Here is a 24,447-nt window from a genome sequence, read left to right on the forward strand (position 1 = left end):
ACATACAACCACATCGCGCAATCTAAAGTTATTTTATGAAAAAAAAAATATATATATACAATTAGGCCTATATAAAGAAATCTCCTGCTACCTTTTATCTGCCATAACCAATCACTAACGTTTGGTCGTGATGTAAGTCATGCGCATGTGCAACAAGAGGGGAGACCGTCAAAGCTTATATTTAGCATTAGCATCGCTAGTGTTAGCCTTAGCCAACTCCTTCACCACTATTGGAGCAAGCTTTAAGCAGTTTTGTCAGTATGATTTTCATCTTTATCCTCAGCATACCTGCAGATGGTTAATGAGACTATTTTCATAATTGCCATGGAAACTGATTTTATACCCTTTTAGTGTGGAGTACTCAAGAAGGGCATTGAGCCTTTAAGCTAAATCAAACTCACTTCCTAACTGTAAGCCTGAAGAAGGTGGCACTCAGCTGAGTTGTGGAATCATTATGATATGCCAGTTTTACTTGAGAGATTGTGCTACACTTCTTTATTTTTGGCATTTTCAGCCTTTTATTTTGACGGGAAAGCTGAAGACATGAAAGGGGAGAATGACATGCAGCAAAGGGCCGCTGGTGGAGTTGAACCCGGGGCCGCTGCGTCGAGGAGTAAACCTCTACATATGGGCGCCCACTCTACCAACTGAGCTATACAGGTGCTTTACTTCTAACTAGAAATTCACACATTCTTCTGATTGTACTTTGAATTGTGATCATTGAGGCTTCCCTCTACCACTACACCTGATGTATTATTCCTCCATTCATCCAAATGAATTCCCATTTTAGGTATGACCTGCTGACAAACAAAGACAAAGAAAAACCATATGGACTCCTTTCAGTGGTGGTTAAAGACGCTGTGCTCGAAATACTGAAAAAACATTGCCTCCACACGGCTCTCACAGACCGTTCTGTGAGATGCATGCAAGGCCGGACCGGCCATCAAAACAAAGAATACAGAAGCTCTCAATGCAACACACACAGAGGGAGTGTGACTTTATTCTCTGCTATATCATTGTTCTGAATATCAAGTACAGCCCATTGAACTAAAATTGTACCCTGCAAACAAGACTAAAGTTATGACATCTCACTCCAAACTACATATGTCAACCACGTGATGACGCCAGATGAAAAGTCATAGAATCATCGAACTAGGATTTTTTTTTCCTCTGGCGACCACGGACGAAGGACATTTTTCATTTGGCAAAAAATTGTGTTTAAACAGATGAATCCGTCAATGGTGCTCGAGAAGCAATGAAATGCTTTCCGTGCTCACTGAAACATCACTCGAGGTTCTGAATGAGCAATTAGTTTGAAAAGCAAACCAAAAAGTGAATTTAGAGCTAATTTATAGCAAAAGAAAAATGTCAAACATAACACAGCTAGCACAACTTTGACAGTTGTCATGTCATTGTCTGTAGCCAAGCCATATTCAGAAGTGTATGTTTTGTTATTCCTTATGTTTTGTTATAACCAATTCCTTAGTTTCACCGGATAAACAATCTGCCCATGAACCCCCCAAAATACTTATTCACATTAAATCAAGAACATACATAATTCAGTCACAAGTATTCAGTGATTAAAACCAATATTTTTTAATTACAAATCACCTCAAACAACTTCAAATAAAACCAATGTTCCAAAGTCACAGAAAAAAGCTACAATCCTAAAATAGTTAAGTGTGTGTGTGTGTGTGTGTGTGTGTGTGTGTGTGTGTGTGTGTGTGTTTTATTACAGTGACTTGACACCAAAGCTATGCATGCAAAAAAACTGTACATGGCAGTATGTTCGTTCTACAATCTAGCTAGCACAACAACACCATCATAATAATAAAGTGTCCAAATAACAATGATTCAGATCTGTAAATTGCACCTGAACCCAAACAAAGCAAAAATAAACTCCAGCATCACTGCTAACACTTCTGGGAGAACATGGTCATTTTGTAAGGCATAAAATATCAACATTACAGACATCATCATCATCATCCTAATCTGTCTCACATACAAACACTGTACAACATAAACACAGAAAAACATTGGTGTTGCCATCCAAAATACAGCAGTACTCTTAAAATAAAGGCATTTGGATAAGATAATGAAGATATTTAAAACCTACAGGATTACAAAGAATCAGTGAATATGAAGTTTATGCATGAATAAATATATCATGAATTTATCATTCAATCCACATTTGCTGAATCCGTCCCATATTATAAGAGTTGTACTTTAAATAGCATTTTGTCAAATAGCCCGAGTTGAAGTTCATTCAGTTTGTTCAGCAGTAACTGAGCTTCCTACAAACAGTGATTTCGATTTAGTGCCCCACTTTTCTTTAGTGTTGCGTCTGAAGCTATGCTGGTTTTATTAGTTTTGAAAAAGGCTCTTTGACTTTTGATAGGATATTTTGCAGGGAAGTGAGCCAATGATACCGTGCATGAGAAAGCTGACGTGGCATCATGGCAAAGGCTTTGTTTGGATCCATAGTTCCAAGGCAATTTGTGTTAAATATTTTTAAATACTCTTGTACATAATAGAATTATCCATCTACACACCTTCCCACACTACACACATTCCCACAGTTATACTGAGGCCATATCATATATTCTCCAACCTCCATTTCCAATATCTCACATACACATTAATACGGACACAATGTACACACCTAAATATTTCGGAATTTAATATTCTTGTAATCTGCTTGCGTGAATTTTTGACTTTACATGGACCAATGCGGCCTCAGACACAAACTCAATCACAGTAACTGTATCTTGGTCATAAGGAGCAGACAGGGTGATGACTATGCTTCCAGAGTGGCATAAAGGTAATTTGATACAATGTTCTAACAATGTGTAATATCCCTCTGACACTGATTTACACGTTTAAGAGGTGTGAAAAATGTAAATCATTTTGCACACAGCCCTGTAATTTTAGGATGACACACATCTTGTGACCAGCTGGTGAGAGTCAGCGTGTTAAAGATGTGTTTGCTATTACAAAAAAAACATTGCCTGAAAGGAAAATATTGTAGCTACAATAACTATAGGCTGATCGATTACCACAATTAAGTTCAAACCTACTGAGTATCAGATCCATTTACAGTTTGATCACATGCTCCAGTGGAAGACATGTTTTCTCCACATTCATGGCTTGAATGATTGTCAAATAAGTGATTTTTATATTTAGTGGCAAGGCAGCATGACTTTGTACCATGTGTAAACAGTAACACCTTAGAGAAGATGGAACATGTTTTATTCTGAGAGTTGATTAAGGTGAAACAAATTCACCTCTCAGTGAAGTACCCTACAGTTACTCCTCAGAGCAGCGACGTGGTGTCTTTCAAACAGACCATGTTACAGTAAAACTCGGCAATAAATCCAGTAACATGATCTAAACCTGAAATAAACTGCTTTAAGCGGAGCGACTGCTGCACCGGGCAGCCAATTCAGTGGCAGTGAAAACTGGTGACGCTGGTTTCGGGAAAAACTGTTATGTATGCAAAAATACAGAAATAAAGTTCGCATAGCAATATCTTAATTTTTCTAACACAGTCATTCCAACACATCTTCCTTTCTTCTACCTTTTCTCCTCCCTGGCATGTAGGAAACATTTAGTCTGGTCTAGTTTTGTTTTTTTTTTTTTTTTTTTTCTTTTTAACAGATTTATGTTTTTTTCAAAAAGATTAAATAAAAAATATCAAAAGACAGAATAAAAAGAAAATAAATCACTCTTATATAGTAATTACTCAACAACACATTGTTTTTTTGATGAGATTTGGTCTCTTTTTCCTTGTCCTTATCCCTAAACTTAAATGTGGTCTCAACCAGTCAGCAGAGTGCAACCAGAAGCAGTCAGCTGATTCTTTCCTTATTTATTTCCCTGTGTGGCTAATTTATTTGAACGTCTCTGCTTTTCTCTTTGGTCCGGCATTTGAAAGACAAACCGCCATAGGTCATCACAAAGACAAAGGCCACCAGCAGCCACTGTCCACGTGATCTATCAGCAGACATAAAGGCAACTTCTCTCAGACATCCTGAGGAAGATCCTGGTCTCTATATCCTGAGGAAGAAAAGAGAAAGACTTTTGGATGCTTGTAGACATGATTGTAAAATCTTTTATCTGGCTTTTATGGGCCCAGTTAAGAGGGTTTTTAGGCACTACATGTAATTACTAAACAATTATTTTGAACTTTTGACAATAATTCCCTTTCTCCATTTCATTTAATTGAGAGAAATGAAAGCAAAGAGGCTGCCAAAAAGCAAAAAGGAGCTTGGCTGGAGCAATAAGAGCTAATGCTCAATTATCGGCTGGCAAGCCATTTCCCCAGCTTCCCCCAAAGTGGCAAACAATACCAGTCTGGTTTGTATTATGGTTTTAAATAGATTGGAAACTTTAACAAACTCCATCAGTGATGAATAAGAAACCAACATTTCCAAACACACAAGTGTAACAGCCTCGTAAAGCACACAGTTGTTGCTTCACTCATTGTGTTCTGCTAAGCATCAACAGGCTCGGACAGGTGTTGTTGGCTAAGTCCTCCTGTAACTGCAACATCAAGAGGAATCCCTCCTATTAATCTTCACCTTGTGTTTTTAAAGGTACACTGTGCATTTGTTGACTACTAGTAGCACTATGGAGCAATGTTTTTAAGAGTAGGTCCCTTTTTTGTTATCATCACATCCACTCGCACAAGGGCAGGCATGCATTCGGGTTTAGTGATTCACGCGTCTCCACTGATCAACAGCTGGTGGCGGTTACACGCCAAGAAACTGAGCAATGCGCCAACAAGGCAGGGAAGAAGAATACTGCTACCAAGCAAACATGTAACATGTAAACAGTTTCAAAATGTTGGGAGGAAAATTGATTTAACATAACTAACAAAACTCCACAGGGCACCTTTAAATGAATTTTGGTAGCTGTTCAGGAAACATCAAATTTCTTTTTCATTTTTTTTCCATTTCTTTTTCATTCAATTCAACAAAATGTAAATTCTTGTTTAATGTGTAGGTGAGTTAGATCATCATCTACACCATCTGTAACCTGACTAAAAGGTCCACTTGATTTTAAGCCACACATACACCTCATCACCTATCAGCAGATAGAATTTGCTAAATTGTCCTGGAGCTTTGAACAATATTTCATGGTCTTCATCTGCTGATCAAGTCTGTGTAATTAAAGCTCTGGAAAAGCTAGTAAATGGAACTTTGATACACAACTTTTTTAAGCCAACACGGATGAGAAGTCCTCAAAGTGTGTCAAAAGTGCCACCTCTGTGACAATTCAGCAGACTCCATCCATTGACTTTCAAGTTCAAGCTTATAAGCTAGTAAGTGGACAACTGTTTCCAAAGTTTGCTTTAATGCCGTTGCCATCATCTGTGCTTGCTTGTTTGTGTGCCACTTGTTTGTGTGTTTGAATCATTTTTGCTTAAGCCTGATGTCATTATAGATGTAATGTCTATAATTTCTAACCATTGTATTTTAGGATGCCTATTTTCAGTTGGCCGGGGACTACAGCTGGAAATTAGCTGTAGAGGCTAAAGCTACTCCTTTTACTGTATAGTGAATTAAGGGGGACTGTCCACGACATTATAAACTAATAAACTAAACTTAACTTAGTTCAAGAATGAACTTTAATGCCTAAGCTTATGAGATGTTTGTGAAGCTACCAAACATAATAAGTGAATCCTGTCCATCCAGATAAAAGATCATGAGAAAGTATTTCTAAGCCTGGGAAATGGGCTTATTTGTTTTGGCTTTTTCTGAATCTATGTTAAAATTAGCACTGCTGACTAGTCATTATTTCTGTGACGTGCTTCTAACAACACTCCACAATTTTCTCAACTGGCTGTGGGACTGTTAGTGAGGGAGAAAAAAAAGAGAAACACCTACCATCAGAAACTTCAGTTCATGGAGAGAGAGAACAGAGGGAGGAGACAAGAGAGACAGTTAGTGATGAAAACCATGAGCTTCGTTGTTTAACTCTTATTAGGTATTATCATACAGAAGTTAACTGTAAAGGCACAAAAAAAGAAATTCTAGTCATTTTCAAGGGAAAAGAAAAACCTTTCAACAAGATCTGACCTCGCTTTAACTCAGATACATTACATGATCAAATGAACACACATATGGTAACATAAGATTGGTTTTCTGGATTGATTGGCAGAAATATGCAGATAGAGATGAAAAAAAGAAGACTGAAGAAGAAAAATGTAGCGGAGAGGAAGGCTGTGGGGGCAGAGAGTGGGAGGAATACTGTGCGAGAGAGAAAGAGAGGGAGCAAGATCAAATAACCATTAGATAGAGAAAGAGGCAGAAGGAAGGTGATCAGTGGGAGGAAGATAATACTATGATCATTAGATAGATAGGAGGAAGAGAAGAGAGGGAGGGGGGCACAAGAAAGAAAAGAAGGAGGCGTGTTTGTGGAGAGGTATGGAAAGAAAGAGGACATTGATCATATGGAACATGAGGGAAGGAGATATAAATAAATATGCCACATTATCATAGGGATTCACTGCATGAAGGAAGAACGAGGGAATAGCTGAATAAGAGCATCCCGAAGCTACAAAGACATGTATTGTGGTGATGAATAGTTGAATAATAATTAATCTTAGAAGCAAAAAGCTTTCATGATTTCAGCCTGGCCTTCACCGCTAGCAGGGTAATGATTTACATATTCAATACTATTTGTGAGTGCAAACAGGAGTATTTTTTACCAGCAACAATTAAATAAGACGTGCACAAAGGCCACAGTGGGGAGCAGTCAACAAAAACACACCAGGGGGGCCGCTCACTCCCACACTCGCGCACGCACACACACATTCTTGCAGGCATGTACATACCAACACACATTGGGTTGCACATGCAGGCAGCAATTACCTCACAAATGCACAATCGTAGACACAAAGGAGAGAGCGCTGTGGTAATTCAAAGACTGCCTTTGTGCAATGAGAGAATAGTGACTTTTTGCGTGTGTTTGTGCGCGTGTGTACTTGTTCATGCATCAATGCCTGAGGAGAACACTACTTTCTGACAGAGAAGGCAGTTTCTTTTCTTTCTTTCTTTCTCTAACAGCTGGGCACTGTAGTTTTCAGCAAACTCAAACAGTTAATAGTGCATTTATTGGGGACTATTTTCAGTTGCGGATTAATACACATTTGGTTCATAGTGATTATTTACGGCATCAGGACGGTGTATGTTGGACTGAGTCAAAATAAATGACTGTGTTCATTGTAGTTTAGAAACATGTCACCCAGTGCAATAGCACCGAGGAATAAGACAAAACTTGTTCATTGCTGTTTTTTCATGGGATTTGTTAAAAACTAGAAAAGCATAGAATATCACCAGACTGATCCTTTAAATATCTTATTAAAAATAGCTTAATACTGAAATAGCATGTGAGAAAAAGCACCTAGAGGTCATAGAAAGTTAGTTCTCAGTTTCATTGGCTGATTTCCCACATTTCTACAGGCTGTGGCATGCTGTGAATGTTATTTTTTATAGTTGTTTGGATGAACTCCAACTACTGCATGTCACGTGTGAGACAGACAAGCACAAGAAAAGGACAAGAGAAGAGAAGAGAAAATAAAAAAGAAGACAAAAAGATAAACACAGCTGGACCAGTACTGACTTGCCAGGATGACCATGTCCATTCCCCAGAAGATGCTCATGATCCATCCAACCATGATAACAGCTGTCAGTATCTGGATGAGGGCTGCTGCCACGTTGAGCCAGAACACACAACAAACACCTCGCTCTGAGATCAGCTCGCTGCGAGCGCCACACAGCACCGTGAACGCTGAGATAAAGGTACCTGCGGGGCAAAAACAGCAAAAACATCCTGTTACCAAACATTTGGACTACACAGTTCATTAAAAAAGGTTTGTGCATTTGGCTCCATGATGTGTTTAGTCCAGCATGATCCAAAAACTTGAAAGGAGTTTTCGTCTTTGGTTAATTTTCCGGTGAAGTATACCAGACAACAGACTTTCTAATGAAATAACCCAGGCACAGACACGTACTTGCCTCGACTGAAAACATGATACAAGTATATTCCAGTGTAATTTGAGCTAAATGCTAATGTAACGTCAGCATGCTAATATGCTCACAATGACAGGATGCTAACATGCTGATGTTTAGCAGGTTATGTTTAACAGTTCAGCGTGATAGCATTTGCTAATAAGCACTAAACACAATGACTGATGGGAATGTCATTAGTTTTGTCATAGTTTGGTCATAAACCAAAGTATTGGATGACCAAAGGTTCGTTGCTTTATAAAAACATGGTAAAGAGAATAAAACTCCCCTCTGTCCAGAAGAAATAACAGCTGTATCTCCCAAAGTCATGTGTCAGTATTTCAGTGGCCACTGTTTGTAAGTAACATTATCTGGCTACGGCATCCATGAATCTACCTTGGAAAAGAGAGCATAGAAAGACACAGACACATCGATGCTCACATCCACTAGGCTAAAACAGGATTATCTCTGTGGACAATACTTGTCTCCCTGAATGAAATCCAATATCACTCCTTATCCTGTTATCTGGAGACCTGGACCTTCCCAGGCCCCATTCACTGTACAGTACTGTGTGTGTGTGTGTGTGTGTGTGTGTGTGTGTGTGTGTGTGTGTGTGTGTGTGTGTGTGTGTGTGTGTGTGTGTGTGTGTGTGTGTGTGTGTGTGTGTGTGTGTGTGTGTGTGTGTGTGTGTGTGTGACACACAAAGAGGCATGTCAGATTATTCATTACAGGATGTTTCCATGACAACATTCCCTCAGGAATAGGATATTTATATATGAATTTTACTCTGTGTATTATGGGTCTACCTCTTATTATCAATGACAAATTCAGATTTGACAACTTCATTGTACCAGCCTGCAGTGTTTTCGCTGTCACTGTTTTACATTCTAGCAGTGTTTGTTTCAGCCTACCTGATCATTTTTGTGAATGGGGCATGACATTCTTTCAAATGCAGCCTCTTTTCCTAACTCTATTATCCAATCCTGAGTTGGCCCTAAAGAAAGCTCCTGAGAATCATTTGCCATCCAATCATTTTTTGCCATGAGGGTCCAGTCAGTCAGAGTACAAACTGCACACTTGTGACATTCCTAAATACCAGCAAATCATCATACAGAATTGATGGATTTTGGGGTGTGTCCACGTTGCATGCATACCCTCGCCCCCCCCTACATTTCCAGTGATCTACAGAATGTTTTACATTTTATCCCATCTTCTAATGATGCACCCAAATCTTGTTCCCAAACACATTTAAGGGGTTCACCAGTTTTATTCCCCTCATAATCCAGCAGGATTCTGTAATAATATTCATCTTATTTCACTTCACGGGCTTGTATTATTGAGCGTGTTTTTATTCCTAACTTTAATTTGTGACTCATGCCAGTTTGAATTCATATAATTCAGACTGTATAAACAGCCTTGATGGGATTCTGCATTTTACAGCAGTTATTGTTGATAAAAGTGTCACTGAACTGGCTGGTTAAGATTAATGGGATGAAATAAGACATTAGTCTTTTGGTTCCACTCAGAATGCATTCATTTAGTTAGTATTTATTCACAAAGTCTCATTGAGTATAAAACTGTAAAACTGCCTGACTGTTAGGTGTTTTGTTAACGATTGACTCATTAAGTCCTTGAAATGTTTTGATTTTATACAAAATCCTCAATTATTCACAGAATCAGCTGATGTTTAGACCTTCTGTTTGCAGGCTTTCTTTTGCAAATACGGAACTGAATACTGTGAATACTGAATGCCACACAATAAATGCCTGGTGGGCGTTGCATTCACCATGGCCTTGGCCCTTCTCTTTCTGCGAGCTCCTTTTCTTGTCACATAGGAAGAATTCGCAAAGCCGAGCAGGTGGGGGGAGGGAGGAACAAGAACGGCCAGACAGCCAGTTGCATCTCATTTCTCGGGAGCGAGGAAAGGCCAAAGTCGACTCATGTTGAAGTTTCTTGTCACTTTTTCTCTCTCCGTCTGTTACGCTGTTTTTCTCTCAAACTGTCAAAATCATATCTCTCTTTCTGATTAACTATAAGTTATCAGGCAAACTAAAACCTGAAAGCTCTGTCATGACTCTTTCTATAGAAACACAGACATACCGATGTGTCCCATAATCTCTGACGAGTCTGAATGTACACCATTATATTTACTTGCACATGCCCTGCACTGGCCTTATTAGGAATGGTTTCCAAAAACTCTGGTACAAGCACAATATGGGCGGCTGTGGCTCAGGTGGTAGAGTGGTCGCCTACCAATCGGAAGGCTGGTAGTTCGATCGCTGCAGTCCCCTTCCCGTGTCGAAGTGTCCTTGGGCAAGACACTGAACCCCTAATTGCTCCCGATGCTGCGCCACTGGAGTGTAAATGTGTGAATGTTGTACTATGTAAAAGCGCTTTGAGTAGTCGTTAAGACTAGAAAGTCCATTGTCCATACATTTACAATCCCAGAAAAGAAAGCAGCCCAGCAAAAGTAAAAAAAAGGCAACGTTCACGTGTGGAAAAGTAGAGATCAATTTGATATTTACTTTTCCTTTCAAGCTTTTAACCGATGCTCTTTTCAAAGCATCTCACGGCAAGAGCAACATTGGGCTAAAATGGGCTTCCACCCAGAGCCGATCCGGTGTGATCAGACAGAAACATTTTTAGGTCGCAGAGGTCGCGCCCACCAGCAGATGCTCTGGCTCCTGCTGGAGCTGCCCACCTCCACACATGAGCCAGGATTGACAGCCAGCTGGTGGATAAATGGTTAGCCTACACATCACTTCCATCTTTGGCATGTAAAACAGGATTTATACAGTCTGGAATGTTTTTCAGATACCAGTCGTGTGTGTTGCGTTCACTAAACAGTAGGTTTCAATCATCAGTGTTGAAAGAAATGTGTGGTTGCTATACCTGCCAACATAACATGATCAACATGTACGTCAATTAGGGCTGCAAGTAACGATTATTTTCATTATTATGTATAAAATGTCAGCCAATAGTGAAAAGCCAAAGGGGCCTTTTCAAAATGCTTGTTTTGTTTTACAGTCCAGTCCAACCTATTAGGTATTCAAGAAAATTTGCAAATATCTACACATCTGATAAATTGTAACCAATAAATGTTTTAGTAATTTAATCCATCAATTGACAGCTTTAATTCACTTTCAAATTGGACAGCTCTATTGGCCAGTAAAATTTCACCTGATATGTGTGATCCACCATGACGCTTTCACAGAGCAAAGCTGATCTGCTGTGGTTCCATTTATCGGCATCCATCCAAGAGATCAGCATCAGATTTCTGTGCTTTCTTGTTATCCTACCAATGTATCTTTGTTTCATGAACAGAAGTTATTAATGGAACAAAATTCATGGCTGTGACCATGGCAGCTGTTGGATGTGAAGGGAAATATCCTAAATCATTGAAAGGAAATTTGCTGTCAATGAAAGATTAAATCTACACTGCAGGCAGTATCAAAGCAGTAACAACAACAAAAAAAAAAAACTATCTTACTGTTCCACACTTTGCAGCTGCTGACCTCATACAGCGCCTTTCAAACTGCACCATAATGATCTGAACAAGGCAAACCATCAAGGAAATAGCTTGCTGTGTATAAATGTGTGCATTTGGATAAAAACAATTGAACCTATATATGTGCTCAACAATCCTCCAGTGCAATAAGAAAAGTTCATTAAAACTTTTGGTTTGAGAAATCTACTTGAACAATCCACCATGTGTGAAAAGCTCTTGGATGTTGCATGTGAGAGATGTGTATGTGCGCGTGTGTCTATGTGTGTGTGCCTAGATATTACCCAGACTAATGACTATAATTACACAGAGAACTCTACAAAGCACCCACTGATAGAGTGGGAGGTTAATGATGGAGTGTGTGAATGACAGAGAGATAGAAAGAGAAGGAGACATATACGGAGAGAAAAAAGAGGGAGAAGGCAAAGAAAGGGAGTCAGTTGAATGTGAAAGACAGGTGAACTGTAAAGCAGTGTTCAAACATAGGACTTTTCAAATGTTATTGGACCAGAAGGATCAAATTCTGACAAAACTATACAGTTGGGAAAAAGCCTTTTGGGCCAGTGTACACCACGTGCAATAATGACTGTGATTGATGTGCCAAAATGGCCTCACAGCCCAGTACTGTTCCTGGTGCTTGCTCTACAACCACGCATCGTCTGTATTTAACAGGAGTTACTAGGAGGCCAATTCTCCACTTTCCACAGAAGCTAGTCTCCTCCCTCCACCTCCAGACCCGGTAAATCAGCAAACAAGCTGACCCCCTTAAAATGTCAAAGCAAAAGTGTTACAGGGATTAGAAACTCCAAGGCAATTCCAAAATTTCTAATTGTAATCCATTACACAACGTGCTGCTGAAAAAAGTACTGTAATCAAGTAAAATGTTACTGCCCTACACTGCTGTAAACAAGCTAAAAGAGAGACAGAGCGGGGTGGGAGGGGAACAATTTTAGTCCTATACTGTAAGTCAAATGTCTACCCTTTTAGAATGTACACACACACATTTTAAATGTTTAATTTGAATCTGTCAATTACATTAGTCTACAGGCCTCAGATATTAACAGCTGTCTGCTACAGCTGTTAATTTTTCTGTTATTTTTCTGTAAAATATCAGTATCAGTAATCTACATTTATATCCTAGCTCTGTGATATTTGCAACCTGTGACTGGTACTTGATCAGTTTATCATAAAAAGCGTCATCCATGTACAGGATGGATCTCTATGATTAAACTTCTCTTCGGCCTTCACCTACAAAAAAAACATCAGTCAGGTCATGATGAGAGACATTAACTCTTGTGTTGGCTTTGGGTCAAATTTGACCCGTTTTCTAAATGTCTATATCAGAAATATGGGTTTCTTTGTTACTACCTAATTGTAATTACCCAAAAATAACACGGATGATTCCATACAACGCGCATCGCAAGTACGACAAAAGATCGGATCTCTACTTTCATTGAATTTTGGGTGTTTTGTTCCATTTTTCTGCATTTGAAAAAAAAAATCAAAATGTTTCGAAACAGTATCTTGACTGAACGTTGACATATACCCTTCTGTGATTATCCTACCTTTATTATTAGTCTGAATAATTCATAATATTTGCTTTTTTTATCTCCAGGATTATCCTGGCATCACACGGGAATGTTCATTTCTCAGCAGCAGCAATTAAATCAACTGTACGGTCATGCCCGGCAGGATAGAGACTTCTATAAGCCTTACAGCCATTCACTATATGTGCACCTGATTCTAAGTGTTGACCAGAGTCAGAATACACTATACTATGTGGGTGGTGATTTCCAGGGTACCATAAGAGTGAAATGCTTTTTCCCAAACCATAACCCCTAAAATGAACCCTATTGACATTTTCCACAGTCTTTTAAAACTAGATCAAACTCCAAGATGACTGACTTTTGACCTACATATTACTTTTGTGGTGAGCCCATTCAGTCCTCATAAAGATAGAAGTCCTGCGGTGAGCTGGTGCCCCCCCCCCTCCACAATAAGTATGTGTAATTATTTACAAGCCGAAGGCTCTTTAATCAGTTTACACTGCACTAACTAACAGCTTCTCTGGTGCTCAATAGATTTTTTTACTCAGTCTTCATTACATTGCAGGGGCAATCTAAGATGCTGGCAACATGATGTCAGGCAGGATTAATGTTAAAAAGTAAAAGCAAGTGGACCTGAGAGAAGGAGGTTGTCAGCATGAATCCTTCAAACTCGCTGTAGAGCTCTGGGTGTAGAACAAAGGCTCTTTATATTCAGTCTAGAGTGTAGAAATTCTCATAAAATCAAACCTGCTTGTTGATTTTATATTTTATATGTACTGTATGGACCCATTTGTTTGTTATCTGAACTGTCAGAAAACAACACGTGGCTTTCTCACACTGTATGTGAAATGGTGTTTTACTACAGTCTGAAGTTGACACTAGAAATTGTTGTTTGCATCCTTACTGTCTCCTACAGTACCAACAGTCAACATTTGTTTCTTCAACTATGATTTGTTCCTAACCACAATCAAGTACTTTTAATTGCGTAATCATAAAGGTTGAATTATTCAACATTTTGAGAAGTATTCTTATTCACTTTCTTTCTGGGAAAAGATCTATACCACTCTCATGTCTGTGCGTTAGTACGGTGCTAGAGCTAGGAATCAATTCATCTTAGCATTAAGACCGTTAACAGGGGAAACAGCTAGCCTGGCTCTGTCCGGAGTTCAATAATATGCTCACCTATTACTTGCCAAACAGCTGTTTGTCTATTATAATAACTGTTTGTCTGTTCCACAAAATGCCCTGAATAGAAGAAGCCGCAGTTTTCAGTCAATTAAACCCAAACGCCCTGACCCACACACTCACAAACAGACGCGTGTGTTTATTTCAGTCAGCGTAGTCATGGCAACTAGTCACAGCTATTCAATAAAATGTCAAGGCATTCAGGCCAACCTACATACACACTCACACTGTGCAACACACACACACACACACACACACACACACCTAGATGAGGTGTCGCCTTGATTCTTTTCACATGTGTTGGAGACAATTTTTAAAGCAACATGTCAGGGCAACATGCCTGCCAAAACGCTGGGAAACTAATCATTTCGGCCACAGCGTTTGCTTTCATACATGTCTGTTTGGCATTTACTGTAGAAAGGTTGCAGCAAACAGACTGTTGAATGTGTGTCAAAGATTGAATGAATAAGAGAAAATATTCTAAAGTATCTAAAGCAGGAAAAGAGAAGATGGATGAGATGACAAACACACACATACACCCACATACATGTAATAAGTCTCCAGAGAGTTATGGCCAATAGATCAGAGGCGAGGTATGGAGGGAACACACTTAGGTTATTTGGTGATGGACTCAGATCTGAGCGATCACTTTGGAGACATTAGTCTCGTAAATCCTTCAGAGAAAGACATCACTTTGTGTATCTCTCTCTGTTGATTTTTGTTCTTTGTATGTATTGTTCTCAGTCTGGCTCCACAGGCTTTGTCATGTACAAAGTGAGGATCAATATATCGATGAGGCTGACGCTGCATGCCATGTGTGTGTGTGTGTGTGTGTGTGTTTTTAGCCACCAGCTGTTCTAATCTTAGAAGCTAATCTTACTATACACAGAAATGCATTCTCAGACAGTAAACCAAGTGGAGGATTTAGAGGCAAGGAGGCATCCTAACAATAGAAAATTTGTGAATCTGCATCAAAATACACATAGTGAAATAATAAGAGACATTCTCAGAATACCTAAATCTTGAGATCAGTGGGGATTTTAAATCGGGTGACTTGCACAAAGTTTAAAACGAGTCAGACTCAGCAATACTGAGTTATATCCATTTAAATTCAACATTTGTTGGAACGCTACCATAGGTAAAATGGCTTCTAATTGTATTGCTTGTACATATGTTATCAGAATTTGCAATTGCACACTGTGTCCAAATTTTATGGCAATTTATTTCAAATGGACACCAACTTCTATGTTAAAAAATATAAAAATAATAAAAAATTCATCATAAAAAAAAATGGACACCAACAATTTGGTAAGTTATACAAAAACAAAATGGGATATCCAAAAATGAATGGATAACTTATGTTTTTCAAAATACACTCAGTGACCACTTTATTACAATACACTTGTCAAATCTAATGCAATCCAATACAACAGTTAGAGTAAATTCTAATTCAGTAAACATCAGAGTCTGTTGCCATTTTAACATGTGACTCTTACAACTTATTTACAATGAGTATATAGTACAATGCATTTACATGTATGGGTAGTGTATCGTATATGTTGTGGGTGTGCCTTCTGTAGTTAGATTTTGCACACAAAAACTACAACAAATGTGGTAATATAAACCTCTATCTTGGCTGCGGAGTGCATCATCTTCTGTGATCCTCTAGGAGGCAACAGGGATGGCATTAATTCATTTACAAGCAAAATCTTGGGTATCATTTCACAGCCGAAATAAATGTCAAAATTCACAATGTTTATAAGTATATGCATACTTTCCCCCTGATACTGTTTACAGTAAATATCTTCTAAAACATGTTAAAACTACAGTGTCAAGTATTTTGATGATGTCTCTACCTGCTGTGATGATGTACCAGCTCACTGCGATGATGTCGTTGGCCATAATGATGACACCTGAGATGGATTTTTATACCTAGAGTCGATGCGATTTTAGCACCCCACATTCCCACATTCCCCTTTTCTCACACAAGTAACATGGACACAGTTCAGGTTTACTTTCACTACGTTTTTTGTTTTTTTGCCTGCAGTTTTATTTGGCTCAGCCTGCAAACTTTCCATGCAACGTTTATGGTCACTCTACATTCCCCTCTGATTGCCTTCATGTTTGTTTATCTTGTAATTGGCTGGCATGTCTGTGTGAGTCTTCCAGTTTTACGACCGCTCTGTCTCTTTTTTTTACTTTTTCTTTCTATTTTCTTCTTAACTTTATTTTCTTCTGTCCCTTTCTCAGTTCGCCTGACATTTACAAGCACGTAAGCAATGAATTCAGAATGAATTACAGATGGAGATAAGAGGGAAGTGTGACTCCCAACTTACCGAGTCCAGGTATGAAGGTGTTCAGAAACAGACAGATGACAGCCAAAGGGAATGGCATTGTGGGTATCGCAGCCCTCAGAGGACCCTTCTTCTCCCTGACCTCCACCACCACTCCTCCACCTGCTGCAGGGGCCCCAGCAATGGCTTTGGCCCCAAGATGGTCCCCGGTCATAACACGGAACTGCTCTTTCTGTGCCATCTCGCCGTGTCTCTTTTCCTCTTTCTGGTTTATTAGCTCTGAAAACAGCTGGTAATATGCAGGTAAACTAGTTGAGGGTATTTTGAAGGTTTCTACAAAAGGATTTGAATATTTTTTCCTCTCAGTTACTCTCCCTCTAGACTAAGAAGTAGAAGCCGAAAATAATCAATCTTGATTCAGTGTATCCTTTGAGAATTGGATACAATATTTATCAGTACATATCAACAGTTGGCTCACAAGTCACCACTTATGTCACATTCACTAGCAAATAAGTAACAACTAAAAGGAGTGTAATTCTATGGTAAATTGGTTGAAGAAAATCATCTTATGTCCATAGCCACAATACCATAAATGTTTAAATCTCTCAATGAAATATCCTGTAATATTATCCCAAAGTGAACTTTAAAAACCTTTAGACTGATCCAGCTGTTGAAGTCTCAAGAAGTCATAAGTAAAGCAAGACTTTTTCTTGGTGAAAAATCTCTTCAAGACTGTTGACTTCTCCTCAATTCCCTTTAAGTCCTCAAAAGTGGGCACAGTGTCTCATCAGAGGTCACTGATATCTGTCATGTGTTTCCATGTCCAACATGTTCTTAAGAAATGTTGACTAAATGACAGTTCCTCTTTAAAAAATGTTGAAAAGAAATCCTCGAAAGATGTGTAGCTCTTTTCAGTAATTTCACTTCCTTTTTTTTTCTTTCTTTCTGTCAAATCACGCTCAACCCACACACCTCTCAAAGACAAAGAGAAAGTGCACACACAAGCCCCCTTTTTCTACTACTTCTCTCTCCTTCTCTCTCTCCCTGTCTCTCTCTGCCTCTGCTCCCCATCCTCTCCCTTTATTTAAAGGAACAGTGCACCACTCTATTTTATTTTACTGTTCGAGAAGATCACATTCAACAAGCTCTCATTGAGTGCATCTGAATTGAATAAGAGATTAATGGCATAAATGCATTCAACTGTTATTCAAATTATTCCTGTATGGGATGAGAGACCTTTGAAAATGTTTTCTATAGTGTAATGCTGTGAGATTATAGTTCTGTTTGTTTCATTTCTTTAATTCATTTACAAGAAATTTAAGTGAGCAGAAAGGGATGATGGCCTAGATAAAAGAAGCATCAGCAAATGTCCCCATTCTGTCGTAATTGCTCATGATAATATAATATGATACAGCATGTTTTCAAATTCATGCTTTGCACGAATATATAACCATGAATATAGACAGACAGGTTTGGATGCATTATTCATGCAACCAAATCCCCTAAAGACCATATTTTTCTATCCCCTCATCCCCCCTCCTTCGACCCCTACTGTAACTGTGACTTTTGATTTAATTCTCTCTATTTCACTTTTTTACCTCTTCTTTTTCTTCCTCACCTCTTCTCCACTCTGTCAGGATGAGCTCCACTTCATCACAACTGGCAAAAACACAAAGAAAATCAGTGCAACCCTGAAATTATTCTCTGCCTCTGTTTGTGGGTGTGTGTGTTTCCCTCTCTCTCTCTCTCTCTCTCTCTCTCTCTCTCTCTCTCGGCAATCTCATCTTCTTCTCTTTCCCTCTCTCTATTTGGTCTCTTAGCAACCCAGGAAGCTGTAGGTAATTAGACGGAAGATATTTATCTCAAGGTTTTTAGTCCCTTCTCTATCTCCCCCCTCCTCTCTTTCTCATCTGCCTCTCTCTCTCTCTCTCTCTCTTAATTTCTGTTCAATTCCCACTTTTAATTTCCTTTTAATCTTTACAAAAGACAGCCGCCATAGAAGGTGGTTTTACTTCTTTTTGTCATTCAAAGCAGCATGCATTATCATGTGTCTGACGGTGAAGGACTCTGAGAGAAATCCGGACCGCTGAACTCAATCATCATTGGATTGTTCAGCCAAAGGCATGCAGTGTCATGTGCTGATGCTTATTACCATGACAACGTGATTGGAAAAGTTATACGGCGACCGTCTTAAAGTGACATTTTGGTTTTGAGATTTACACCAGTTACTCAGAAATGTACCTCTGTTGGATTTGTTAGATACAGTCTAATGTCCCCTTTCAGCACTTAAAAGTGAGCATTGTAATAACCTAATTGTGTGTGTGTGTGTGTGTGTGTGTGTGTGTGTGTGTGTGTGTGTGTGTGTGTGTGTGTGTGTGTGTGTGTGTGTGTGTGTGTGCATGTGCATGTGCATGTCTGCAAGCCATATTCAACAGGTTGTAATATGAAATGTAACTGTTGCTCTTAGGTCTGTAAATTGTTTTGTTTTTTTGTTGACCGTTGCATGCATCTGCAGCAGACCCTGGAGTATGTGCATGTGTATGTGCCTGTGTGTGTGTGTGTGTGTGTGTATATATATATGTGTACCATCTGTCAGGAAAAGCTGATATCACACACCGTATATATATATATATATATATATATATATATATATATATATATATATATATATATATATATATATACTTATGTGTGTTCATATGTGTATGTGCTGCTGATGACATCCCATTGTGTCCCTCACCCTTGACTGGATCATCCCCACAATGAATGTTCTGTTCACACACTCTTTTTCTCTCGCCTCTCTTTTACAGTCACAGCTGACGCTCGCTGGCTTTTATGTTTCTCTGTTCTACCTTCTCTTCATTTCTCTCCCATAACAACACATGAATCCCCTGAAAGAGTGTATCACAGCATTTTTTATAAACAGACATTATTTGATTATTAATTATTTGATTATTGATTATTTGGCTCAACATCATCTGAGCTTTTTTAGTTCAAGCTCACTGGCTCATTATTTTGTGGCTTTAGTGATCATTAGATGGGTTTGTGTATCACCACATCTGAAAAAAATACCAAATATATCTTGGTTGACACGCACACAAACACATTTCTGTAGAGAAAGTAATAGTCCTTCCTATAACTAAAACTGATACTTTAGGGCTGTGAAAAATAAGTGGTGGAAAATAACAAGTACATTTACTATTGTAAGTAAGTACCACTATACTTATTGTAATATACAGAGTTTTTTTTATTTCATGTGAGTATTTCTATTTCATCCATTTACTTTTACTGGTAAGCTTATATATGATGAATTATAGATTAATCACAACACGGCAGAGTCTAGTTGGAGCCCTTTATCACATTTCAGATGTTTATGAATTGTTATTAGTTCCACTAATGAGACATGTCCTCTCTAAACCTTTCAGATGGTGTCATTTAAATAACTGCTCAAAGCCCAATCAGGTTAAAATGATCTATTATTTGACAACAAAGCAGAGCTTACAGAAAAATCTAAAAGAAATTACTAATGTGGCCCTTGGGTGGGCCCTGACCCCTAGGTTAGGAACCACTGTAGGTCTACAAAACTACCTAACTTTTTTTTAAGTAACTGGTTCCAAAATTAAAATGCTATCGATGGATTGTTGCATGTATTAACACAATCTAATAATGTCATATATTATATATGATATGAAATCACTCACAGAATCAGGGCTTAAACTAGCCTGGTCCTACCAGACTCTCATACACTTCATTTGTACAGAGAGTGTTAACTTCCTTGAAGGCGGGTATTTTGTTGAAGTTTAAAACTATTGGATCTGCCCAGAGCCACTCTGGATCTGCCATAACCAATCGCTAACATTTGGTCGTGACTTCGGCTTAGCATCGCTAGCGTTAGCCTTAGCCAACTCCTTCACCACTAATGGAGCAAGCTGGAAAATCTAACTTTTCCCGAACACTGTGGGGAGGAGGGCCACAACATCATGGCCACCAACACAACTCAAATATTGTTCTTGCTTGGGCTTTAACTTCTGGATATTCAGCAGCGTTGCCACAATGGACCGAATGGCTTCGCTCGCATCTTTCTCCGCCGCCATTACGGAACTCACCGACGGTTACCGAACCTCAACGTCATCGTTCTCAGACACTCCCTCTGTTTGCCGATTGGACCGGTAAAGATTTGACCGGAGAAAACCCAAGAATATACCGCAAACCCAGATGGTGTACTGAAGGAAAATGAAAATTGAGCGGAAGTACGTAGGAGGGCGGAGCCAGGCTAGGCTTAAACTACATTTTGCTGATAATGCTTTTACTTAAGTAGGATTTTTTAATGAATGACTTTTACTTGTAATGAAGTATTTATACACGTATGTGCAGTACTGGTATTTTTACCAAAGTAAAGGATCTTCTTCCATCACTGGTGACTGTAAAAACCTCTGGCTGCTTGCTTGTGTCCTCATTTCTTTTAGCTACAGGTAGGTCACGCTGACAGACTAATTTAATAGGACATCTCGCATTCCCTTCGTTGTCTCATGAATAAGTATATTCACCAAACCAACAGCAAATCCAAAGTGTTTAAGTGAGACATGGTGGCTTTTAACATGATTGTTGATGATTGTTGATTTACAATAGCAAAAAAAGCACTTGAGCTCCTCCATCTCCCGCCTGATTTATTTCCCTCATTAATATGCAAAGCTATGCAGCAAGGTTTTCTAGAATCTAATTAGACCATCTCCTTCAATGGGTCACCGGTTGTGTGAGTGTAAAGCTCCTAAGATTGTGTATGTTCACAAGCATATATGGGTATATGGGTAATCTGGGTTTGAAACTATTTAAAGAAAAGCGCGCGCTGTGGCGTCACCACATTGACGTCATTTAAGGCGTCGTTCTGGGACAGGAAGATAATTTTTTCGGGTCAATTTGTCTTGAAATGTCGAGGAAGTCGAACAAAGTAAGAGCACTGGGAGTTAAACTCAAAGTGTGTTTAATTTTAGCATTGACCCCCAGACAGAAGCCATCTGGGAGGGCTTTAAGTTGTTACATTTGACTTGGTACATAACTCCAATATTACACATGGTTTAGCTGATAAAAAACTGAGTTGAGATACATCAAACATGCTCTCACTGAGCTGCTGTTCTCATGAGTGCAATTAACATTAGATTAAACAATTCCTCATTCTTGCTGCAGTCGACATAGAGCAATAAAAAAACATGGCTTTGGAAACTAATATGAAACATTTAAAAGTATAGAATGTCAGAGAGAAGAGAAAAGAGAGAAGAACGACATCTGCTGGTCACAGAGGTGCATCACACAAACTGCAAATTAGAGTGCCTGAAGTCTCTCTTGCAGGGACCCACTTACCTGAAAGAGAGACAGACAGGGACCCCCATCTACATGCATTGTATACAATTTAGTTGCATATTAAACTAGGCCAAGGGCAAGGATGCTTACCGTGGACCTATTAAAAGATAGGCATAAACAATCACATTAAAGAGTTAAATGTGATTGTTTATGCCAAGCCTGTGGTACACAGCTGAGTTTCCTGTGGCTTTCACTGCCAGAAACCACATCAACTCTAAAGTGTCACTACTGTTTAACAGCCTTTTAAACAATAGTGAAGAATTTCATTATTTCTGATCAAAGTTTGTCTTACATGGTGAATTAAAACAAAGAGAAATTAAGGCAATAATGTACGATTTAAAAAAACAAAAACTTATTATATCAGAAAACAATATTTATATACATCAATTGAAACCACATTTGAACCCACAAAAGAACAGATAATGAAAAAAGAAGTCATTTGAGGATTTATATTTATTTTTAAGCTAATAGAAAACCTTTAAAAATAGAGAAAGTTATGAAGCTAAATCACTTGGGCTCGGCTCAATGAGCTGTTAAGTGTGGTGTTAAACCACACATTGGGTCAGTTGGATGGGAGCCTGTCTTTGGCCTTGATGAGGTTCTTGACCCACAGCAGAGATGGGTCGGCACACATTTGAGCACCACTCTTCATCGTAAAGCTAAAAAAGAGACAAAGATTGTTGATGCAGGTTTCAGTATCAATTATTTTGTAATGGATAGTGTGGTGTTTTTTATTTCCAATAAACGTATCAACATTTGAACTTATATTGTGCATTTTTTACCATTTGTTGTTTATATGTAAATCTATATTCATACTTACATGCTTGTACGTACAGTATGTTTGTGTTTGCTTACATTTCTGTATGTCTACACGTGAATCTTCCTGTGTATTTGTTCTCGGCACTGTGCATGAATATAGCTACTAAGAATTTTTTAAATTTTTTGTATATTTAAACATATAAGGTCAACATAAGGTGATTCTGAATTTGATTTTGAACTTGTAAAGTTGAAGTTTTATAACAGGAGATAAGAAACTCACAAGACACCATCCATTGAACACCGCTTGTCTGTGTATTCGTAGCGCAGCACCCGGTCTGTACGCAGCCTTGAAGAGATAAACTGAAAACAGCACTCATTTGGACCAAAACTGCCTGGGAAATCAAAAAAAGAAACCAAAATGACATCAACATAGAGAGAGACTACGTGGTATTCTACACAAAACCATTATATCGACATAAAATGTGCACATTTACCCTATAAATAACAATGCAGCTGCAACCTGCTGAGCAAGGCTGGCATTTGATTCTGATATGATTCAACAATTTGCTAAGTAACAAAAACAGTTAAATAATGTAAATGCTCTTAACTTATAACTTATATAAAGCTTATTCACTTATATAAAGCTACTGTAAATTGTCATCACATCTTTTTATTTGTTAAATGAGTGACTGTTGATAATGTTTTCATTTACGAGATGCTTTAACTTGTGCGGTCTTCCCGTCGACGTTTTTGACGCCTTTTTTCACTGTTTGTTTTAGCTTTTTCCAATGTTTTAAATTATAAATTTTTTCTTTTTACATTTTCAGCGCTTATTTCTACGTCCCATATTTTCTGATATAAAACAAAAATTGAAAACGGGTCAATTTGACCCTAAGTCAATACAAGGGTTAAGACCTTTCTGCTCCAAACACTCCAAAATGAGACAGTGTAACCCTTATTAGGCTGACTTAACTGAGTAGCTTTTGTTTGTTTTAATCTCTTTTTTTAAATTATGGAACTGTATCATTGATTACTTTGGCCTGTTATCAGATAAGATAACACTGAATTGGTCCCCAAGAGAGATATTACTGTAAGAAATTATTACAGTGACCTAAGGATAGATTTGACAGCTTACCTTGATGTGCCAGGACAGCAAGAGATGAGAAAAGTAAGGCACAGGTCACCAGAATGACGGGGTTCTTCATCATCATCATCATCTTGATTGGCTTCTGTTGTTTATGTTGTTTTCTTAAAGGTGTCTGTCTCCTTTCTGTTCGCTTTACTCATAGCCCCTCACTTTTATTATGCTGCTATGTGTGTGTGTGTGTGTGTGTGTGTGTGTGTGTGTGTGTGTGTGTGTGTGTGTGTGTGTGTTCCATGACACAATAAAAGACCATACTTGAAACTACCCAATAAGCAAACAAAATGCGGTCATGTGGTCAACACTTCTCAGTAAAAAGAGAGACTGGGGGAAGAACAGTGAGGGGCGGAGGACAGAGGACGTTGTGGGTGAGAGCAGCTTCTCAGAATCTATGAAATAGAAAACATATCCCCACCTCAGCAATTTTGCATGTATGTGTGTGTGTGTGTGTGTGTGTGTGTGTGTGTGTGTGTGTGTGTGTGTGTGTGTGTGTGTGTGTGTGTGTGTGTGTTTGCAGATGCACTGTGGTTTGAAGCTCCTCTTCGTCTTGCTGGTTCATGTGGTTTTTTAAAGGATATGGTTTAAAATTAAGAAATGTGATAAATGAAATATTATCTTTAATCTAAGTAATGGGTATAAATATATT

General features: G+C 38.6%; 2 protein-coding genes across 3 annotated transcripts; both read right to left on the reverse strand.

Moving 5' to 3' along the window:
- Positions 1-1,572: 1,572 nt before the first annotated feature.
- stum (stum, mechanosensory transduction mediator homolog) lies at positions 1,573-17,561 on the reverse strand. Of its 2 annotated transcripts, XM_039781075.1 has the most exons (5): positions 17,195-17,560; positions 16,586-16,832; positions 7,627-7,809; positions 5,889-5,897; positions 1,573-4,056 (listed from the first exon to the last, which is right to left on the reverse strand). In XM_039781075.1, exons 2-5 carry the CDS (start codon positions 16,782-16,784, stop codon positions 4,022-4,024), a joined length of 426 nt encoding a protein of 141 aa, XP_039637009.1. In that variant the 5' UTR covers positions 16,785-16,832; positions 17,195-17,560; the 3' UTR covers positions 1,573-4,021. The 2 variants fall into 2 exon arrangements, with proteins under 2 accessions (XP_039637009.1, XP_039637008.1); XM_039781074.1 differs by having other exon boundaries at positions 16,586-17,561.
- Positions 17,562-21,507: 3,946 nt separating this feature from the next.
- LOC120546224 (C-C motif chemokine 4-like) lies at positions 21,508-23,963 on the reverse strand. The gene is made up of 3 exons (XM_039781003.1): positions 23,796-23,963; positions 22,941-23,052; positions 21,508-22,560 (listed from the first exon to the last, which is right to left on the reverse strand). Exons 1-3 carry the CDS (start codon positions 23,875-23,877, stop codon positions 22,464-22,466), a joined length of 291 nt encoding a protein of 96 aa, XP_039636937.1. The 5' UTR covers positions 23,878-23,963; the 3' UTR covers positions 21,508-22,463.
- Between the last annotated feature and the right edge of the window lie 484 nt (positions 23,964-24,447).

This window comes from Perca fluviatilis, chromosome 18, assembly GCF_010015445.1.
Source record: "Perca fluviatilis chromosome 18, GENO_Pfluv_1.0, whole genome shotgun sequence".
NCBI lineage: Eukaryota > Metazoa > Chordata > Actinopteri > Perciformes > Percidae > Perca > Perca fluviatilis.